Below are 22,633 nucleotides of genomic sequence, written 5' to 3'. Positions count from 1 at the left end.
ACTTTTTATACTGCAAAACTGTTTCATATTAAAACCCCATGAAGTAAAGTATTCTGTTCAAAGAAGTGCATTGCATAAGTTCTTTCAGGAGGCCATTTTGTAGTTGAGAGATGGAAACTGGACTTCCTTACCACTTTTCCTTTAAAAGTCAATAGGAAAAGAATGAAATATCGGGACTTGCTGGGTAAGGTTCAGCTGAGCAAATGTCCCCGGAAGGGGGCGCGATGTTTTGAGGTTAACAGAGTGACCGCTGCGGGGTCATCTAAGGTCCCCGCCATCGCTACCATTTAGACTGGCCACTTCGCTAATGTTGCATTTCCCTGAGGCGCAGCCGGAGGCGGAGACCTTGGCAACGCTCACTGAAGCCGGAGCCTGGAGCACGCCAGAAATCGCACCAGACTGTGGCCTACCTGAAATGCCTCTCCAGGCGCACGAGCAAGCTGACAGTTGTTCATTTTGACCCTTTGGTTTCTCCGTAGTTTGAAATTAGAGTCACAAAACTCAGTCCCCTTTTCCGAAGCTTAAGTGTTTCTAGTGAAGAACATACTTCCCCTTAAAGGAGGACCGCGTAAAGTAAAAAAATTTAGGGCGCTCTGTACAGGACACTTAAGCTCTTGGCTTTCTGCCCAATGAAAGATGAAAACAGGTCGGGCACGGCGCTGGCTACATTAAGGTTAACGTACAGGACCGTTCAGACGCTTCCTCCGTGTACGAGTGAGCCCAGGTGGTATTGCCCATAACAAAAATGGCGTAGAAACACGTTAACTGGGTACCATCATGCGCTCAAAATCCAGGATGCCGGGACGGTATGGCTTCAGATGATTAGCGGATGTTATTGTTATTATTTCCGGGTGAGATTGCTCGGGCGCCATCTTGTCTTGTTCCTGAAGAAGTAGAAGCATCGGAAGGATAGGAGAGGTATTACGGGAACGTTGGCAACAACGGTGTTCCGGAACCACAGTGGGTAAGTGATGGAGAACAGTTACGCTTGGGGACTCTCCGGGAGATTACAGCCTTCTTGGTTTGTGTGGTAAAGGTAGCAGACACGTAGGCTGCGTAGGCTGTTTGGCGCGACTTCTGGAACCTCATCCCCTTTAAGCCGCGGCGTTCGCCTGACTTTGGTGAATCAGAACCGCCCTGTCGGTGAAAAGGAAATGTTCTCATGAAAGAGTGCTTACGACCCCTTACTCTTTTAACTGTGGGAGTTTGTTCTCGGGTGAGAAGGGACCGATTCTTAGGTTTCTGACCCGCCGTTAAGCACTGCGCGTGCGCAATAGGAACCCCTTGTGGGGAGGGGATGCATTGGGGGCGGAAGAGGCGGAGGGCCGGTATCTGGACCTTTTGCGGGGTGCTGCTCAGGCTACGCAGGCGCAGCCAAGGGCAGATATGTTCAGTTAACTGTAATTGGGCTTCTTAGTTATTTGGTTTTTTTAAATCCGGTGATGGACATTTTGTTAAGCTTCACGAAGGAAAGAGGAAGTGTCCAGTATTTCAATTGTATTACCCTGTGGTGGATATTACTATCATTTGAACATCACGGGCACTTGACAGATTTTGAGTGTCACTGGTTATTTAATAGAAGAGCATAATACACTTGGAATTTCTGATTGGAGTGCAGCAAGACACGAACAATAAAAACAAACCAGAGTACTTTAAAGATTAACTCGTTAGACTACTTTGTCAAGTGTCCTGGAGTTGTAGAGAAAGTAACATTAAATCAGTTCTAAGGTGTTCTGGGACTCTATATTTAATTTTTGTTTTATTAATAGATTGTTTTTTTGAACGGTTCTTGAGTTACTGAAAAATTGAGCAGATAGTACAGAATTCCCATGTAAACACTCCAAACCCCCATTACACATAGTTTCTCTTGCTGTTAACATATATTAGTATGATACGTTTGTTGCCCAATTAATGAGCACATTTTTATTAATGGACACAATATTGACACATTATTAACTGAAGTCTTTGTTTATTCAGATTTCCTAAGTTTTAACCTAGTGTTCCTTCTCTTCCCAGGATCGCATTTAGGATACCATATGACATTAGTTGTCATGTGTTAATAGCATTCTCTTAGTTGTGACAATTTCTCAGGCTTTTCTTTTTCCCCCTTTTTTTCCTTTTTCCTTTGTTAAATGACTGTTAACAGGCTAAATTGTGTTTCTCCAAAATTCATATGTTGAAGTTCTAACTTTATTACCTCAGAGTGTGACTGTATTTGGAAATAGTGTCTATAAAGAAGTGAAATGAGTTCATTAGGGTAGGCCCTAATCCAGTATAACGTATCCTGAAAAGAAAAAAAGATTAGGACACAGAGGGAAGACCATGTAAAGACATAGGGAGGAAGCATCAGTCTGCAAACCAAGGATAGAGGCCTCAAAATGAAACTAATCCTGCTGACATTTTGATCTTGGACTTCTAACCCCCACAACTATGAGGAAATAAGTTTGTGCTATTTGAGCCACCCGGTCTGTAGTACTTTGTTATGGCAGGCCTAGCAAACTAATACAATGAATGACCTTGACAGTTCTGATGAGCACTGGTCAGGTATATTGTAGGATGCCCTGCTATTGAAATTTGTCTGATATTTTTCTCATAATACTGATGTTAGGGCTATTGGGGAGGAAGATGCCAGAGGCATCCTATCAAGGGTACATACTATAAGAATGAGTTACACGTTGAAATTGACCTTGATTACCTGCTTGAAGTAGTAGAGTTATTCTCCCATAATCAACTCCTCCCTTCCATACTGAAGGAAGTCCCTTTGTACAGTTCATGCTTAAGAAATGGAGAGTTATGCGCTTCCTCCTTCAGGTGGAGCATCTACATAATTTGTTTGGAATTCTGGATGGGAGATTTGTCTCTTCTCCCATTTATTTAATCAGTTATTTATATCAGCATGGACTCATAATTTGTGTTATAATTCAGTACTGTTTTATTCTTTGCTTTTTTGTTGTTGTTGTTGTTAGTTTTGGACCTAAGGAGCTCTTTTGGTTATCTGCTCTGCCCCTTTGACATACCCCATTCTTTTCTACCTTTCTCCTTCCCCCTTCCCCTTCTCCTTCCCGCTCCCCGCCCCTCCCCTCTTTCCTTTTCCCTCCCCTCCCCCTGCTCCTCCCTTCTCCACACCTCCCCTCCCCACCCCTACAAGATGCTCCAGGCTCATTTTGTATGCTCCAGTCCTAAGAATCAGCTCTTTAAAGATTCCTGATTCCTTTTATCATAGAATGCTATTAGAACCAAGATATATACTTGGGTATTGTTACCTTGGGCTCTTGCTCTCATTTGTTTTTCAGTTACGCTTTTACTGGTATCTATAACCAAAGTATCCATTTCTCCAATTTTTTAAATACCTCTGTTAAGCTACAGGCTGCAAAATATTCAATATATATCAAAATGCATGTTGCATAAGTAGCAAAAAAATTTTTTTTGCTGCATTTCAAATGATTACAAAATTTACTTTTACTGGTGCCATTTCCACCTAACCTGAATTGAACAAATGAATTTTTTATTTTAAGGTGAGTCGTGTTGTGTAGGACTGAAAGGGCAGGGGAAGAAGAGGATTATTGCACTTCATAGTTTCTAAACTTTGTGTTTGATGTGAGAAACATTTGACCATATGCATTAAAGAATAGATGTCCTTCTGTATCTCTTTGCAATTGAGAGGGGAAGGGAGGGAGAAAGCGATGGAGAGAGAAACATCGATCTGTTTCTCTGTTGCCTCTCACATGAGTCACAACCTGGGACTGAACCTACAACCCAGGCATGTGCCCTGTCTGGGATTCTAACTGGCAACCTGTCGCTTTGCAGTAGGATGTTTGTCACATCAATGTTTCTTCCTTCCTCTCTAAAATCAGTAAAAACATATCCTTGGGTGAAATTAAAAAAAAAAAAAAGTCTACCATATTCTTTTACATGGCCGAATAGGACTGTATATGGTTCACTGTTATCCATTGCCCTTTAGTTAAGTATCACTAAAAAATATTCACTATTACAAACATGCTGCAGGTTTTCGAATAACGTGGTATCTTCATCCATGGTTTAAGTCCTTGAAGTGGAATTGGAGGGTCACAATTTTGATAAAATACTGTAATTCTGAATTATATTTTCTTCCCACAAGACTATAATCATTTGGTGCTTTACCAGCATCCTCATTCAGCACTCATCCTGTGTAGCTGAATCAAGTTTCTCAACTGCAGATTTACTTGAAGAATTTTATTAAATAGCTCCTAACTTCTTACTTCCTTGACTTCTGTTGCCTTTGCTGCATTTTTATTCTTCTCTGCTTCTCGGAGTTTCACCTCTCCATATTTTTCTCAGCCTAAGTGTATCAGACACTATTTGAATAGTAACTTTCATAAAAACCTTTGGGGGAGAAAAGCTTTGGAAAACATAGTAAAACTAGAAGTGGTTGATTTTAACAAACAGAAAAATGGCTACAAGTAATAACAAATGAATCTCTTGAAAGCATGCAAGTAAAAATCTTTTTGTGCGTAGGAGATTTTTGAGTTTTTTTCCCTTTTTTTTTAATAATAAAAGCTTCAATATGAAGAATAAGGACAGAAAGATTTTTTCCCCCCAAAGATAAAACGAAACCTGGATAAGTCTTAGATTGCTTTTAGAGAAGAATGTGTAGCGTTGAGTAGAATGGCTTGGCTTGCTCAGCCAGTTGTAAGCTTGTGGAAAACTATCAGAAATGATACTGAGACAATCTTGGTGGGGATATTAACCACTGCTTATTGAAGCTTCCTGTGCTGAATTTTCCTAAGTTTCACATTTAATCCTCACAATTAACTTATGAGTTGGGGACTTATTATGTCCTCCATTTTACAGATGAGAAAACCAAGGATTAGAGAGAAGTTTATTTGTCCACGTTCACACAGCTAGTGAGTGGTACAGGTAGGCATCATGAACCAGAGCCCGTGCTCTGAAGTCTGGGTGACAGGTGATGACCAGAAAACTTAAAAGGAGAACTGAAAAAATTGTCCATAAAAAAACCATTAAACATAAGTAAGTAAAAGAAACTTTGTTTAGAGGAATTTCTAGAAAAGTAAATCTATATATTGGAAATGATGGTGGGGAGTCAATCCACATCATTTTCACCATCAAAGTGGTTTTACTAGACGCACATCTATTTGTAACTCCAGTAGGTACTGTATAGTGCTAGTTATAATCCTATATTGTATGAGGTTACAAACTACGACAGGAAAATCTATGTATTGAATTCTAATATGCCATTAGAAATTTGGAAAATACCAAGCTGTGTTTATGCCAGGTTCTTGGTTCTTATAAATGTAGGTCGGCAGCTTCTCTGTCATTAACCTTTAAAAGTAAACAGAAAGAAGGAGCTATAGGCCCTTTATTTGGTGTTTAGTGACTGCTATGTGGAGGAAGCTGACCTATACCTTTTGAAAGGTAAACAGATGAATAGATCTGTCTTTCTATCAACTTTTGAAAAGATTTTGCCCTAGTGGGAAGAAAATGAGTTCATTAAGGGACAGGCTGTTCTTATCTTGCTGGTTTAATTTTTAAACTTAGAATTCCATAGAAAAATCTAAATGCATTTTATTACCTTAATTGTATCGCTTAAGTTAATACCAGGTGGATGAGATCTTCTTTTCCAATGTTTCTTTTTTTCTCAGCACATATGGCAATCCCTAAATTGTTTGACATGAATTTTCCAAGTAAATAAAAAAGATATTTTGAAAGGAAAAAAAATGTTAAAAAGCATCGCCTTCTTATTTCTGATGTACCTGTTTCCCTTAACCTTATAATGGTAAATACTTTCTTGTTATAGTTAATGGAAGAAAAAGTTCCAGATTAATTTGGAGATGATCACATTTTTGTGTTGCATCTCTAGCAATTATTTTTATTCTAAGTTTTCATGATTAAGAGCAAACATATTCTTTTTTTTTTCAGAGCACAAGTAATCCTGCTACTATGCTTCCAAGCTGTAGTGTGAATCAGTCTAAATTTTAAACAGAAGGTGAACCTCTGAGGTCAGTCAAAATAGCAGTTGATATTTCTTCTAGGTTTGTTACCTTTTTAATTAAAGTTGTAAGTGAAATTACTTTTCAAGGGCTGTAATGAGTCATTTACCTTTTAAAGGGTTTTAAAGGTATAGTTGGAAAAGAGGAGCAGGGAAAGAGGGGGAGAGGAACAAAAATCTGAAGAGAGATTAGAAAAAGTATATTTAGCTTGGAATTGATACCCAGGTCAGTTGTTGGCTTCAATTGTGGTGCTATTTAGTATCTATTTTGCCATATTTTAATAGTGCCATTTTATAATAGACTATATTCACACAACCGGAAGATAAATGCACTTGACTCATAAGGAATGCATCTTCCCTAATTCGCAGCGTTCTTCAATTGAGATGTCAACATCTGCCATTGATAGAATTATAAAACATTCTGAGCCCTGACTGGTGTGGCTCAGTGGATTGAGCACCAGCCTGTGAACCCAAAGGTCACTGGTTTGATTCCTGGTGAGGGTGCATGTCTGGGTTGTGGGCTGGGTCCCTGGTTGGGGTGTGCTAGAGGCAACCAATTGATGTTTCTCTCCCTCTCTCCCTCCCTTCTCCTCTCTCTGAAAATAAATAAATAAAATATTTAAAAATATAGTTTAAAAATTCTGAAAATTCTGCAAACCCGTTGTAAACTTCCTGAGAGCCTGAGTTATAATAGCCATTGCCCCATTGGAGTTGGTATCTCTTACTTCCTTATTATCTACCTTCTATAATTTTTGTGATGCTGCAATACTAAGGCTTTTGTCTTATTTTTAGAGGAGAGGGGCAGTCTAGAAGGATGTATTTAGTAAACATTTACTTAATGCCTACTTTATACTAAGCCCTGGTGTACAAGAATGAAGAAACATAATGCTGCTTAGCAGGTGTGTCATTGCTTCTTAAGCAGAGTTGTATATCAATGTTGGGTAAAGTACAAAGACATTAGACCTGTAGGAATCTAAAATTTTTATTATGAAAGTTCTCAAACTAGTTTACGGAAAGTTAAGCTACTGTGATGACCCCTTCCCCCACATCCATTATCTAGATTTAATAGTTATTAACATATGTTCTCTCCCCCAGTTCTTTTCCATGCTGTTTATAAGAACCCTGGCTTTGTAAACTCTCTCACCTTCTGGATTTATCTTAATGTTTCTTTTGATACTGTTTGTCTCATTCCTTTCTCCCCTTATACTTCCTTCACACTAGAAGTGAGATTGAAAAGCTTAGTTGGATTTAGTTAAACATTTTTGGTGAAAATATTTATAGTGATTCTGGGAACATAATATGTATCTCATGAGGAGACATCATTATAGACTATTAAATCTGTAGGGTGATATTTTGACAACCTTTGAATTTGTGATTTCCCATTACTTCTAAGATTGTCTGTATTAGGTTTGGCAGTACGGCAGTTTTCTAAATCTATTCTACCTTAAGCATTCATTAGCTTTAACTATTTATAAGGAATGGTTTTCCTTCATTAGCTAGAGCTATTTGGCTACTCTCTTCAAGGAGTATTAGTTGCGGGAGATTAAGTCACTTTTTTTTCTTATTTTAAAAGTAATTATATTTCTATAAATTTATATTGGGAGAAATCAGTCTGTTTATGAGCTAAATTGATTTGATGCTTACCACCAAACTGACATCAATATGAACATGAAATCTTCTACTCTAGCTTGCCAACCTAAATATTCCAGTAGCCTGTGGCAACCTATTGACTAGAATTTTAGAGCTCTGATCACGTCAATGTATCATCATATAATAATTTCTGTGTGAGCTTTTAAAATTAAAGAACTCTTATTCTCATTTCTAACCTATGTTCATTTTGTTGAATGTAGAAAATCCAGTACATTTTTAAAGTCAGGATGTGGGATCAAGGAGGACAGCCTTGGCAGCAATGGCCCTTGAACCAACAACAGTGGATGCAATCATTCCAGCACCAGCAGGATCCAAGTAAGGAAACAAACAATCTGGAGGGTGGGTGAGGAAAAATAATATGGAGATAAGTGGGAAATACTCGATGAGACTAATGGAGATGGAATTGGAATTGGTTTATTGGATCATATTGTAGTCAGTATTTAATCTTTAAAACCGATTAGTTCTTTTTTTCCTTTTTAGAAAAAATATTGAATTTATTGAGGTGACATTGGTTAATAGGGTCATACAGGTTACAAGTATACATTTCTATGATACATGATTAGAAAGGCTTCCTTAAATGTATAATTTAAGTAAAGCATATTTCTGTTGTTAACGCTGAGTCTTATAATTTTATGTAGATCGTAGTCAGTCAATGGTATGCTAAGTCATTTTTCTCTGTTATGCAGCATTTTAACAAAAACAGACATAGAAAACAGTATAGGGAGCCCCGATTTATTACTTAGCTTTAGCTCATGGTTAATTTTGTTTCATTGATATGACCCCTTCTACTCCCCTACATTTATTGGCTTAATCTCAACCTATTTTTGAATAACTACATAATATCCTATTATAGGACATACTATAATTTAATTGATCCACTTTTGGATAATCGATTGATTATAGTTTTTAATTAAAAAACAATTACCATAATTTTGTATGCATATCATTATTCATGTGTCCAATTATTTTCGTAGGAAAAAATTTACTAATTAGATTTGTTAGATCACAGTTGCATATTTGGAAAGTTTTAGATAGACATCGCCAAGTGTAACCCTATGTGGATTATGCCAATTTATGTTTCCATCAAAATGTGTGGGAATACCTTTTTAATCTTTAAACTGAGATGTGAAAAACTATCTTATTTTACTTTATTTCCCTTATTAATATTAGATCTTAAAATGTTAACTATAGATATTTAAGAAGGAAAGGAAGACCTTTATATTAGTGGGAATAATGAATTTTGAGTGAAGAATGACTAATAAGTTGTTATAAGTGTATTTTAAGTAGAGAAGGAAACTTTCACTAATAGGTGCTGTGAGGAGGAACAGGGACAGATAGCTATACTTATCCATGGTCTCTAGGATCCAGTGTAGGCCTGAAGACCTATTTGAGGAAGAATTTATTTGAAAGAAAAACAGGAATAAGAGTTTTAAAAACCTTAATAAACACAGAGGATACATTTTTTATGAGTTAATATTAGGAATTAATTGGGTAAGAGTGCTTTTGTGCAGTCCTTTTCGGGAAGTCTTAAGTAGTTTATTTCACTTTGTGCCTGGAATATAGGTTCTTTTCTGAGTATCCTTTCAGTCATAACGTTCAGTAATATTTAAAATCTCTAGTAAGGAATTACTGAGATGCTCGTTTTACCTAGAGGCACTATTCTTTTAGCCCCTACCTTCTGAATGCTAAATTCTGCTATGTTAAATTGTGTTAGGCCAAATTGACTGGGCTGCATTGGCTCAAGCTTGGATTGCCCAAAGAGAAGCTTCAGGGCAGCAAAGCATAGTAGAACAACCACCAGGAATGATGCCAAATGGACAAGATATGTCTACAATGGAATCTGGGCCAAACAATCATGGAAATTTTCAAGGGGATTCAAACTTTAACAGGATGTGGCAACCAGGTTTGTTGTTTATGTTTTCCAAATTTTAGGACTTCTTGAAGTAAAAAGATTAAAATTAAATTGTTTAATTTGCTTAGTCTAATGACTTCTTGAAATTAATGCTTAAAGAATAGGTAGTTTTAATTAGATTTGACCTTGAAATTTTGTGGTTAAAGTTATTCTGTACTCAGACTCCTAGCATTATGGCACTCAGTTGATTCTTTTCTTGGTTCTTCATTCCTAGGCTGACAGGGGCTGGGAACACTGGAAACCTCACTTGGCATCTAGGGAAGAGAGCATTCTATGGTCTCTCTGTTGCAACCTCTGGCCTTTTCAGAAGCAGGACTGGCAGAGCAAAACATGTCTAGTCTCTATAAAGAAAAATTGTGTCACTATGTGACAAATTAGTCTGTCAAATATACTCTGCCTCTACCATCCACCCATATTTATTTCCCTTTTATCACATAGTGAAGATTTTCCATAAGTTTTTATCTGTTTTGTTTGTTTGCTTGCTTGCTTTTTTACTTCACAGTATGATTTAGATTCCCTTGATGCTAGTTCAGTTTTCCATAACTTGTGCTATTTTTAATAGTCACTTCAATTTATTTATAGAGGAATCTGCATTTAAGTGTGCTGATGGTGAAGTCATATCTCCCTTTACCTATTAATACTTATTTTTGTTTCTCAGTGTAAGAATGGAAAACTTAGAAACTGATTCTCTTAATATCACTTTCTGAAGTATAACAAATATTTTAATATTTGATATTATGAGGGTAGTTCATTCCTAGTTTCCTTGAAGCTATGCTAAATTTCCTCAAGTTTATAAATGACTCACCCTAGCATCTCTACTTCCCCAACTTTGCTCTACTGGTTTTCTTTGTGACTTTGTTTGGCAAGTGATTTATTTCTGTGTGCCTCAATTGCCCCTCCTGAAATTGGCAAAAATAATACCTGATTTCTCCCTACCTCACAGGGATGTTGTGAGGATAAATGTGTTCATGGAAGAAAGAAATTACATAAAATTCGTAGGCATTATTTTATGGCAGTGCTACTGAACAGAAGTAGAAAAGTTTAACAAAAAAATTGCTTTGGATTTTGTTACATTTATTAAAAATAATTTTGGGCATTTGGTTTCTATTTATTTAGGATATGAACTAAGTGGAGTTAGCACATTTGAATTATTTCTTAGATTAATTCATTGCTTATTTTTAAGATATACAAAACTTGACCAAGAAGTCATACTTTTTTGTATTTATTTACTGAAGAATCTAGTTTTCTTGAGAGTTTAAAAATTTGTGTGATTTTCTTATAACTCCATGTTGAATGTTTTTATGCCTAAATCCTAAATAGAATGGGGAATGCATCAGCAACCCCCACATCCCCCTCCAGATCAGCCATGGATGCCACCAACACCAGGCCCAATGGACATTGTTCCTCCTTCTGAAGACAGCAACAGTCAGGACAGTGGGGAATTTGCCCCTGACAACAGGCATATTTTTAACCAGAACAATCACAACTTTGGTGGACCACCCGATAATTTTGCAGTGGGCCCAGTGAACCAGTTTGACTATCAGGTGAAAGATATTTTGTTGCTTTAATATTGTAGATGTGCACATAACCATTCTTTGGAAGTTTGTCTCACCAAGAGTACCTGAGATATGTATTTCACTTTCCAGTCTTATGCAGATAAGTGAATAGTATGTCTCAGAAAAGTTACCAGTTTTTGAGTATTAAAATTGTCAAAGATTTTTTTTTTTTTTCTGATTTGCATAGGAAAATGGTATTAAGGATCATTAGGGAAAAATTTCGATAAAATGAAGATGTGTAAATGTAATCGTTATATGTTGTTTTGTTTTCTAATTTTAAAATGGTATATTTAAATATTCAATAAAGTTTAGAAAATGCACAGTAGTTGAATACATTATTTGTCAATAACATGGTTAAGACATGAAGAAAATAGATGACCTTCTAAATGCAATTCCTTCTGCTGTGTAAGTTACAACTTTTTCTAGTGTTTTTTTTTTTTTTTCCATTCTAACATGACATGTTTGTTAATGGAACTGTACATAATTTCATTTGTAGCATCTAATTCATTCCTAGGGACATAGAACTCTATGGGGAATAGTGTCATTATTTCTCAAACCACTGTGCCAGGGTCTATCCTTAAATTATAATGCTAGGTATCATTTTGAAATAGCTGATTGTAATTGTTACCTTATAAACTGTGCTATCATAATTTAAAAATTTGAAAAAAAAATACCATATATTATTTCACACATTATTATATGGGTAATGAGCATAAATGTAATAGGTAGTCACCTTGAGACAGTAATCATCTTATTCATATATGTTCAGATACTTGTTGCATACTCATACCTGATATACAGATCTGATAATATTTGTGGCAGGGAGCTTCTACTTGTACCATTTCCTTGGTACATCCCCTTGCTAATAAGACAAAGAACTCTCTTGGCAACTGGCTTAGAAAGGCCTTTAAAAATGGTAAAATTACAAAAAAATATTAAATATAATGATTCAGTAACTTATCTTTGCTTAAAATAGATATTTCTTGCAAGATTATAGAAACAACCTAAATTCACAAGAACTAAGAAGTTGGAATTGATTTAAAATTTTTTTCCTGTGTTTTCTAGTTACAGAAAAATTGACATTTTGATTTCTTGGGAGTGAAATAATTAGTTTATAAATGGTTGCAAAATGAAAAAGTTCATATCATTTTCTGTACTTCTCGAAAATAGTGTATCAGCTGGATTTTAGATGTTTCTTGCATTTATGTAGGCAGAAAATCTTTTTCTTAAGAAAAGTTAGCCTAGTTTCTTGAGGCTACAGAAATATCGGTGGGTATTAGAACCGTGGAATTCTTGGATTTGCTGCACACATGGATTTCTACTGTCCCAGTTCATAACACACGTGTGTCCCAGAGTGTATATTGTATTAATGTGAAGAAAAATAAACTGCAATACTCTTTCAGCATGGGGCTGCTTTTGGTCCACCGCAAGGTGGATTTCATCCTCCTTATTGGCAACCAGGACCTCCAGGACCTCCGGCACCTCCTCAGAATCGAAGAGAAAGGCCATCATCATTCAGGGATCGGCAGCGTTCACCTATTGCACTTCCTGTGAAGCAGGAGCCTCCACAAATCGGTAGCTATTTAAGTTTAGTGAACCACAGTTGGCATGATTTCTTGATCATATAAAAAAGATGTTTTATTTTCTTATTCTAATACCTCTGATGTGTTGGGAATTGATACTTTAAAACTATTATTTTATAATCATAAACCTTAAAATTTCAGAAAAGAGATTTGTCTAAAATATTTGCAGCTTAATTTTCATTAAAATAAATCTTTACCTTTCAACATAGATATTGTGATGAGATACAAATTTATCATGGCTGTAGCATTTTGATCTTTTTTTTCTTTTCTTAAAAAATTTTTTTGATTTATTGTTTTATTATTACAGTTGTCCCACTTTTGTTGATCTCTTATTTTTTTCACTGTTGATAATATGATTGCATTATGCCAACATATGGGCATTTCCCCTGTTTAAAACTGTCTACTTTTTCTCTCTGGGTTCTTTCTATCATCAGTTCATCCAGTATACTGCTTGCCAGATTAATTTTCCTTTCATCATTTCACTTTTCATTAGTATTTTGCAGAAAATTTCATTTCTTAAGCAACGTATTAGAACTGACTTATTTCCAATGATAAGTTACATATTTATGCTACTATACATCTGGAAATCCAAATATAGCACTTAATGGACCAGAACATTTAAATCTTTCCTTATCACAAAGTAGATATTTTAAGAAGATTATTATTTCTTTTATAACTTAATGGAATAAATTAAAAGTATTCCATATGGAATACTTGTTTAAATGAATATTCAATGTGAAATGGACTTATGTTTGACTCTCTTCTGTCTTAATATTTTAGGAAGTGGTGTAGTGTAAGTTTGGCTCTGAAATACCACTACTTACTTTCTTTGTAACCTTCAGCACATCTCTTAATCTCTGTGTTTTAGTTTTCTAATTTGCAGAAGAGATGAAGTAACGGTAGTGGTCATTTATGGCTTTTGTTAGGGTTGAGGTCATGGTTTAATGTGCTTTCACAGTGCCTTGGCATATGTAAACATTAATACAGTATTCATGCTGATATTAAAAGTATTGATTTTGGGGGAGGGGGGAGGGAGAGAAAGGGGTTAAGGGAAGGGTTTAGTCAAAAAACATAAATGACTCATGGACATGGACAACGGGGAGGGATATGATTGTGGGAGAAGGGGTGGGCTGGGTGGGGGGGAGCAATGGGAAAAAAATGGGACAACTGTAATTGAAAAACAGAAAAAAAAATTAAGTATTAATTTTAAAGTATGTTGTTTAATGTGCTGTTTTTATTACCACTGTCTTGTTGGAGAATGATAGTAGTTGTTAAAAGTGTTCAGATGGCATCAGCATTCTTTTTCTAAAATATTTACTCACAGGTTTGTAGAATTTCAGGGGTAAGGACATGCATTTGACTTTTACATAACTGACATAAGAGATTTTCTTTTTCCCATGTGAAACAGATGCAGTTAAACGCAGGACTCTTCCAGCTTGGATTCGGGAAGGTCTTGAAAAAATGGAACGTGAAAAACAAAAGAAGTTGGAGAAAGAAAGAATGGAACAACAACGTTCACAATTGTCCAAAAAAGAAAAAAAGACTACAGAAGATACTGAAGGAGGTGATGGCCCTCGTTTACCTCAGAGAAGTAAATTTGTAAGTAGAATCCCTGGACCTGAAACTATTTGATATCTATGTGAAAAGGTTATTGAAATATTTTAGCCTATAGAAGAGTATTAATGTTCCTAAGATTACTTTCAGCAACTACATTGGAGATTATGTTTTTATATTATGTATGTGTTATTGAGGGTAGAGTAAGGAGAAAGGGGGCAGTCAGTTTATGAAACATTTCATTCTGGAGATGAATTATTCAGTGGGATGTCAGATAGATTTTACCTTGACAAACGTCTGTATTCTTGGTGTATTAGGACAATACTCTAACCAACTGAGCCACCTGGCTAGGACAAAATCTATATTCTTTTGTTTTGGTACCACTAACTCCCCAGTGGTAGCTTATAAAACAACTAAGTTAAAATGGCACTAGAGAATAAATCGGCCCATTTTGAACATTTAAATATATACTTATATCAGAGAATGTAATAGCTTTTATAGTTTTTGGCATAAGCACTTAGAGTATCAAAGTTTTAAATATTTAAATCTTCATCAGTTAGATGACATGAGTGGCGTTTAGGAATTTTTTTATTTAGCAATAATGTGTTCCTAACTAGTCACAGCACTGGGTGGTACCCACTTAGGAAATGGGTCTTCCTCCCAAGGCCATTTTCTGCTTCAAAAATAAATCTCAAGGACAGCAAGGTAACTAGATATAAGAAGACATTTTACTTAAGTTGCATAAATGCCATAAATTACTTTTATTTTTACAAAAGAACTATGCCAAAGATATGTTTTTTTGTTCTGGATCTTATGAAATAAACTACAGATGACCGTTATTAAAGTTTACCTTAAAATATTTTTAAAAATCTTTACATGAAGGTAGTGGATGTCCAGATTTGGTGGTTTTTTTAAGGTCAAAAAACTGAAGATTATCCTCTCCCTCACAGGTTCCTTTGTGCTTGTGTTACATGAATTCTTCTGGTTCAAATGATCTTGCCATAGAATTTAAGTGATCACCTTATTTTTTTACTTAGTGGGATCTCTAAATGTGACTATGGAATACTTCTTTGCCTAAAGTAGAGTCCCCTTTTTAAGGTACACTGTCTTGATACTGCAAACCTAACGCTCATACAGAGACAGACAAACTGAGGGCTTTTTCTCCATTCTAAGTAGACTTCATTTCTAATCTATTTATTTTATAGCTAAAAAGAAGATTATTTCACAGAGTGTCAGGGCTAGCTGAGATCTGGAAACTGACTACAGATTTTTCATCTTAAGTCACTTGATTTTAAGTAAATAGCTTATATTTACAGCAGCTGTAAAAGTAACGCTGATTAATATGATTGTGCTTCATTTACCCGAAGTTCTACAAACCACTTATTTCAGCCATCGTATATAATGGATATTAATTAAGTCAGCTTCAGGGCATGATGTATTTCTGGTTATTTATAAAATAAAGTCAAAATTGACTAAGGAAAAGAATTAAATTGAAAAAATAATTAAAATAATTGAATCTCATAAACCATCGTGTGATCTTATGTTTCCTCTCAGGTAATACCTTCAATTACCAGGTGAAATATATCATACAAAAATAAAATTTAGAGAGAAATTTCATTTTTATAACTGTTTCATAAATTTTTAACTTAGTGTTTTAAAATAGAATATGCAAGATCATGATTTTTACATTATAAGCATGAATTTGGGCTACACGTAATACTACTTTTTTTAGGATAGTGATGAGGAAGATGAAGACGCTGAAAATGTTGAGGCTGCAAGCAGTGGAAAAGTCACGAGAAGTCCGTCTCCAGTTCCTCAAGAAGAGCAGAGTGAACCAGAGATGACTGAGGAAGAGAAAGAGTATCAAATGGTAAAAATGTAAATTTCTTTTTTTAATTAATTTTTTTGAGGTATAATTGACATAAAACATATAACAGGATTTATTTTGTTTACAATTTGTTAAAACAATTGGTTGGTATCTTATCTTGAACATTTAAACTGAGAACCTGTCAAACACTCATAAAATATGTATTAATCTATAGATTTGCTGGGCAATAATGTCAGCAAAATCCAGGTAACAGTATGAAATCACAGCTTATAAAGCAGTTATAAAGCACATTTTCTAATATCAGTGCTGTAATTAAACAATGTTTTACTATATGCGACCCAAGAGAACATATCTATTATTTTCTAAACTGTGTTTTTGACTACTGGAAAGATTAAAAGACTTCATAGGAAATAAGTTTAGGAAGCACTGGGTGGGAATGTAGATAAACATGTTTCTTCATTGCAAGACTTCTCAAAGCCTTTAATATCTGTAATGTGTTTTGTCATTTTTCTGGGCTTGGAAATTTTTAAAAATGCTGTGTTTCTCATATTGAAAGACCAGTGATACTTGGAATGTGATTAGAATATGCTGATTCAGCGTACTGTCATTTTAGTAGATGAGTACTCTGATCTGAATCCCAGAGAGGCTAAAGGACTAACTAGTATTCTACATTTGAAACGGCTATTGTAGCCAAACCATGCTAGAATTCAGCCCTATTTCAAGTCTGTTGTACTCTATATCCAGCAATCAAGTAAAAAAGGACTTTATCTGACAAAATGAAATAACTGTCTTTTCCTTATTTTCCTTGTTTTCTTCCCCCTCAAATTTTACTTTGAGCTGAGGGTTAAGGTAAATTCCTAAGTGAGTTAAGAAACTCATGTTGACCTGCTTACTAATATTAAATGAAAGGATACTTCTTTCAACTTAAAACACCTATGGACATTTTTATTTTTATGTTTTTTATTTTATTTTTTAAAAAATTTTTTTATTATAATTTACTTATTTATTTGTTTGTTTATATACTTATTTTTGAAGAGAGGGGAAAGGAGAAAGAGAGGGAGAGAAACATGACTGTGTGGTTACCTCTCACTTGCGCCCCCAACTGGGGACCTGACGTGCAACCTAGTCATGTGCCCTGACTGGGAATCGAACCAGCGACACTTGGCTCACAGGCCGATGCTCATTCCACTGAGCCACAGCAGCCAGGGCCTGGACATTTTTATTAAAAGGGACTTCTTAAATGTTTTGTCTCTAGAGTTAGAATTCAGTGTCTCTACAAATAACTTTTTTTCTTTAATCCATATGATTTTGAGATTTTTTAAAAGTTTTGATATTTTAGAACATCTTTCAAGGTACTCTGTTCCTTGGAATGACTGATGTGATCTCATCTCTAATAATGTTTTTTGAAATGGCTTTGCCTTTTAATTTTTTTTTGTAAGTGTCAAACTATTAGTAATTATAATAATAAATTAGAAACAATGAATATTCCTTAGATGTTACTGACAAAAATGCTTCTGACTGAAATTCTACTGGATGTCACAGATGAAGAGATTTATTACGTAGCCAAAGATGCCCACCGGAAAGCAACTAAAGGTATATTGTGGGTGTTCTTGGCTCTGTTTTTCTGGGGGTGTTTTGGTTTTGGTGGCTATTTTTCACTTTTTTTGTTGTTGTCCTTGTTGAAATACTAGCAGATATTTGAATATTCTCTTCTTGCATGTTTTACTCTTTGGGAAAGTTTAAATTTATAGACACTATTACAACTATACAAAATTTTTGTTTTATCCAATCTCTCTGACCACAAGTTAGTAATTATATGTTGTTCTATAAAATGTATTGTTGAAAATTCTTGATGTTCAATTTACTTCACCTGATTTTTTTTTTTTATAGATACCATGGCATTGGTGTATGACTTCTAATGCAATTTAGTTTTACTAATGAACTGAATATGAACCTTCAGGGTTTTCACAGTTTACCACTTATAATTCCTACAGAAGCTAGTGATTCTCCCACCCAGACCCCATGTTTTTAGTAACGCTTAAAAAATATACTGGAACCAAATTTTAAATGATCGGCCATACCTCAGAAATAAAAATGATATGCTGTCAACATTTTTCCTCATTATAAACCAATTTCAATTCACATCAGAATTATACTTTCAAGGCCAGACATGCTACTGGTTTAAAATGAATGTTATGTTTTTAATGTTTCTTCTCTCCCCAAGAAGCAGCAATAGTAGTAGATTTAACAATACCATAGACTCTCATGACTATGAAATCGTGGCTATTTGTGTTAACATGTTGTTCCTGTTGTTGATGTGATACAAAGCTCCTGCAAAACAGCTGGCACAGTCCAGTGCACTGGCTTCCCTCACTGGACTCGGTAAGTGTTCTCCTTATTTGTGAGAGGGCCTTAGAGGGAAAAATCATACTTACCTTGTCTCTCTACATGTTCTGTTTTGAAACTACTGTTCCTACTCAGTTTATAAAACCTAGGTCTTAGAGTTATGTCAGTCTCTAAAACGTTTGCCTTTTTTTTTTTTTGACTGTAGCAGTCATAGTGGGATTATAATAAATATGGTAACATTCATAGTTTATTGAAGCACATTATAATTTAGCCATGATAATATTTAAGTTCACTTTCAAAATTACTGCATACGTGCCTTAGAGAAAAATCTATCTGCTAATGCTTTTAAGGACCTTTAGATTGTATTGCAACAGGTTAGGTTTACCATAGAAGAAAGGATTTAACTTATATTAGAATAGTAGTGATGTGTTCATAATTTGCTATTTGCATGATATATTATCAAGTATATAAAAACTTGAATTTGCCTTTTCCATATCTTCATTTCAAATTAACCTTTGTGAGGATCAACAGAAATGGCTAGAACTAAATGCCCATTTTATTTTGTTATCACTATTTAGATTATTTCAGGGTGGGGAGTGGTTTTAGCATTGTACCATTTCTGTACAGTTAGAATTACAGTATTCTAACTTTTTTAGGGAAAAAATACTTAACACACTCACTAGGATTTCTAAGCTTTGAACAATGAAAAAGTAAATTATAGAACTTTTTAGGATCATAAATTTTAAGGTAGTTGAATTGATGGTTCTTTAGTGAGACTTTGTTACTGCCCTATTAAATGGTTTTATTGGTTAGCATGGACAGTAAAACAAAACCATTATCATGATTCCTTTTTGGTGACAAATAGATGAAATACTCCAGGAAGAATAAGATACTAAGAATCAATTTTCTTCAAGGTGTCTATGAATTCCTCAAGCATTGGAATTTATACTTCTCCCCACCCCGAATAAACATATTCTTCTAACAAAATACAATGAAAAAAAGAAATGAGCTTTCTTCTCGAACCTTAAAGAGTTTTTAGTGCACAGAATAATTTTTCCATGTGATAGACTGGGCTTTATGCACACAGGTGGACTGGGTGGTTATGGATCAGGAGACAGTGAAGATGAAAGGAGTGACAGAGGCTCTGAGTCATCTGACACTGATGATGAGGAATTACGACACCGAATTCGGCAAAAACAGGAAGCTTTTTGGAGAAAAGAGAAAGAACAGCAGCTGTTACATGATAAACAGATGGAAGGTGTGTCTTTTAGATTCATTTAGTTTTTGTCCAGTTTCGTTTGTATTTTCATTTTACAACTAACCTAAAATATCAAAAGATGGAATCAAAGTTACATTATAAATAGTGTGAGATGTAACTGAAACTAAAATTTTTGCTTGTTTGCAATTTTTATCAAATGTAAAATCAAAATTAATTGTATTCAAAATATATAGTTTAGGTCAGGGAAACTTTGGGGAGAGATTAATTTCAGGGACTATAAGTTAAGTATTTCAGTGTATTTTAATTTCTTTTTAAAGTTCTTAAAATGAAAAGAAGACTTGAAGTGGGGGAAATATATTTATAAAACTAGTGAAAATAATTAAGGATATGTAAAATACTGTCATGACTACCATTCTTAACAGTTTACGTGATGATACTAGGAATAATGAAAGACAATATTTACTTAGAATTTCTTTTTTTGAAAATTCTATTTGGACAATATGAAAGATAATTATTAAAAGTTTGCAGCCAAAAAATCCCTATAAATTACTTACTACCTTAAAGTTGCCTTATTGGACAAAAGAAATTTTTTTCTTATCTGCTTCACGTAAACCTCTTTGTACACCTTGATACTCTGTGGCTGTAATGTCCAAGAGGTTAGCTAACTGCAGGTAGCTATTGAGCTTCTGAAATGTAGCTAGCCCAAATTGAAACGTATCATAGCTATAGTATATGCACTAAGTTTCAAAGACTTTACATGAAAAAAAGATATTTTGGTATCCTTATTCATTGATTACATGTTGAAATGATAATTGTTTTAATATTAGGTTCATAAAATTAATTTTACCTGTTTTTATTTCATTAATGTAGCTACTAGAAAAGTCAGCATTGCTTTATTGTTATAGTTTGGTAGTATGGGAGTTTTTCGTTGTACACTTGACTTTTCTTGTATTTTTGTCTTTCTATTTCAGAAGAAAAGCAACAAACTGAAAGGGTTACAAAAGAGATGAATGAGTTTATCCATAAAGAGCAAAACAGTTTATCATTACTAGAAGCAAGAGAAACAGACGGTGATGTGGTTAATGAAAAGAAAAGAACTTCAAATGAAACTACATCAGTTTTAGAACCAAAAAAAGATCATAAAGAAAAAGATAAACAAGGAAGAAGTAGATCAGGAAGTTCTAGTAGTGGTAGTTCCAGTAGCAATAGCAGAACTAGTAGTACTAGTAGTACTGTTTCTAGCTCTTCATATAGTTCTAGCTCAGGTAGTAGTCGCACATCTTCTCGATCTTCTTCTCCTAAGAGGAAAAAGAGACATAGTAGGAGTAGATCTCCAACAGTTAAATGTAGACGTAGTAGGAGTAGAAGTTACTCTCGCAGAATTAAAATAGACAGCAATAGGGCTAGAATAAAGATTAGAGATAGGAGGAGATCGAGTAGAAATAGCATTGAAAGAGAAAGACGGAGAAATCGGAGTCCTTCCCGAGAGAGACGTAGAAGTAGAAGTCGCTCAAGGGATAGGCGAACCAATCGGTCCAGTCGCAGTAGGAGTCGAGATAGGCGTAAAATTGATGATCAACGTGGAAATCTTAGTGGGAGCAGTCATAAACATAAAGGTGAGGCTAAAGAACAAGAGAGGAAAAAGGAGAGGAGTCGAAGTATAGATAAAGATAGGAAAAAGAAAGACAAAGAAAGAGAGCGTGAACAGGATAAAAGAAAAGAGAAACAAAAAAGGGAAGAAAAAGATTTCAAGTTCAGTGGTCAGGATGATAGGTTAAAAAGAAAGCGAGAAAGTGAAAGAACATTTTCTAGGAGTGGTTCCATCTCTGTTAAAATCATCAGGCATGATTCTAGACAGGATAGTAAGAAAAGTACTACCAAAGATAGTAAAAAACATTCAGGCTCTGATTCTAGTGGAAGGAGCAGTTCTGAATCTCCAGGAAGTAGCAAAGAAAAGAAGGCTAAAAAGCCTAAACATAGTCGATCGCGATCCATGGAGAAATCTCAAAGGTCTGGTAAGAAGGCAAGCCGCAAACACAAGTCTAAGTCCCGATCAAGGTAGTATACTTTTTAAAGTATTTTGTCTGATTTTTTAAAAATTTGACTGAATTTATTCAAAGTTGAAAGTGTCCTTTCTCTCTCTCTTTGATAAACTCAGTTTGGTACTTAATAAATGATCATAGTCTTAAGTAATTTTATAAATCCTATATAATATTATTTATTTAAAAATTGCATTCTTTAGTTCTAAATACATTTTTATTTTTAAATTTTGTCTTTTCCCTTTTTCTTTTTTTTCAGATCAGCAACCCCTCCCCGTCGTAAACGCTGAGGAGTGATGTGGCAAGAATGCCATGATGTTTAAAAAATTCCATGAGTTTTAAGGGCTTGTCTCATTATAGAGGCACATTGTGGCTGTGTAGGTGAAACCAGAATTTTCTTTTTATCTGTATATAGGTATACTTTTTCCAAATGCTGCTTCAAGTTAATAGGATTTCTTTGTATTACTTTTTTTTTTTCCAAAAAAATAGTGCACAATAAGACTATAAACATGCCATTCTCTTTCAGCTGTAATGTTCTTAAAATTATTCTTGAATGTACTGTGATGTCAATAAAGCTCTTTAGTTCATTTTTGTTAACCTCTTGCACCTTAATTTTATGATTTTATTCTAAGGAACGTACTTTTATAAAAAGGCAGCTGGAACTTTGTATAACAAGTCTTAAAGGTACTTCCTCCCATTTACCCCAAAGAAAATGGTTTTATCTCAATAGTTGGTCAAAGTTTGTAAATTGTACCCATGGATTTTTGTCAAATTCCAACTTTAAGGGTGTGGAAGAGGGCCAGAAACAGACCTTTACTTTTTCATTTGGAATCATTTGACAGCTTTCTAAACTTTTCTTATTTGGGGGATTTTCAAGTAATATCTTCTCTGTGTGTATAAAGTATGGTTCACTCCTGTAAAATGAAATTGCTGGATTCAATCAAGCCAGTGTACCAATCA

At 34.8% G+C, this 22,633-nt stretch overlaps 1 protein-coding gene across 2 annotated transcripts; it reads left to right on the top strand.

Moving 5' to 3' along the window:
• The first annotated feature begins 864 nt into the window (after positions 1 to 864).
• On the top strand, positions 865 to 22,613 carry PNISR (PNN interacting serine and arginine rich protein). 2 transcript variants are annotated; one of them, XM_090279695.1, is made up of 13 exons: positions 865 to 964; positions 5,917 to 5,996; positions 7,837 to 7,951; positions 9,351 to 9,539; positions 10,869 to 11,092; positions 12,508 to 12,679; positions 14,096 to 14,286; positions 15,974 to 16,111; positions 17,563 to 17,662; positions 18,398 to 18,451; positions 19,503 to 19,673; positions 20,606 to 21,692; positions 21,933 to 22,613. In XM_090279695.1, exons 3-13 carry the CDS (start codon positions 7,864 to 7,866, stop codon positions 21,961 to 21,963), a joined length of 2,445 nt encoding a protein of 814 aa, XP_090135821.1. In that variant the 5' UTR covers positions 865 to 964; positions 5,917 to 5,996; positions 7,837 to 7,863; the 3' UTR covers positions 21,964 to 22,613. The 2 variants fall into 2 exon arrangements, with proteins under 2 accessions (XP_090135821.1, XP_090135822.1); XM_090279696.1 differs by lacking the exon at positions 5,917 to 5,996.
• The last annotated feature ends 20 nt before the right edge of the window (positions 22,614 to 22,633 follow it).

This window comes from Furipterus horrens, unplaced genomic scaffold (genome assembly GCF_987537825.1).
Source record: "Furipterus horrens unplaced genomic scaffold, mFurHor1.1.pri manual_scaffold_6, whole genome shotgun sequence".
Taxonomy (NCBI): Eukaryota; Metazoa; Chordata; class Mammalia; order Chiroptera; family Furipteridae; genus Furipterus; species Furipterus horrens.
The sequence above is the reverse complement of the archived record's forward strand: the minus strand, read 5'-3'. Positions and strand labels throughout refer to the sequence as shown.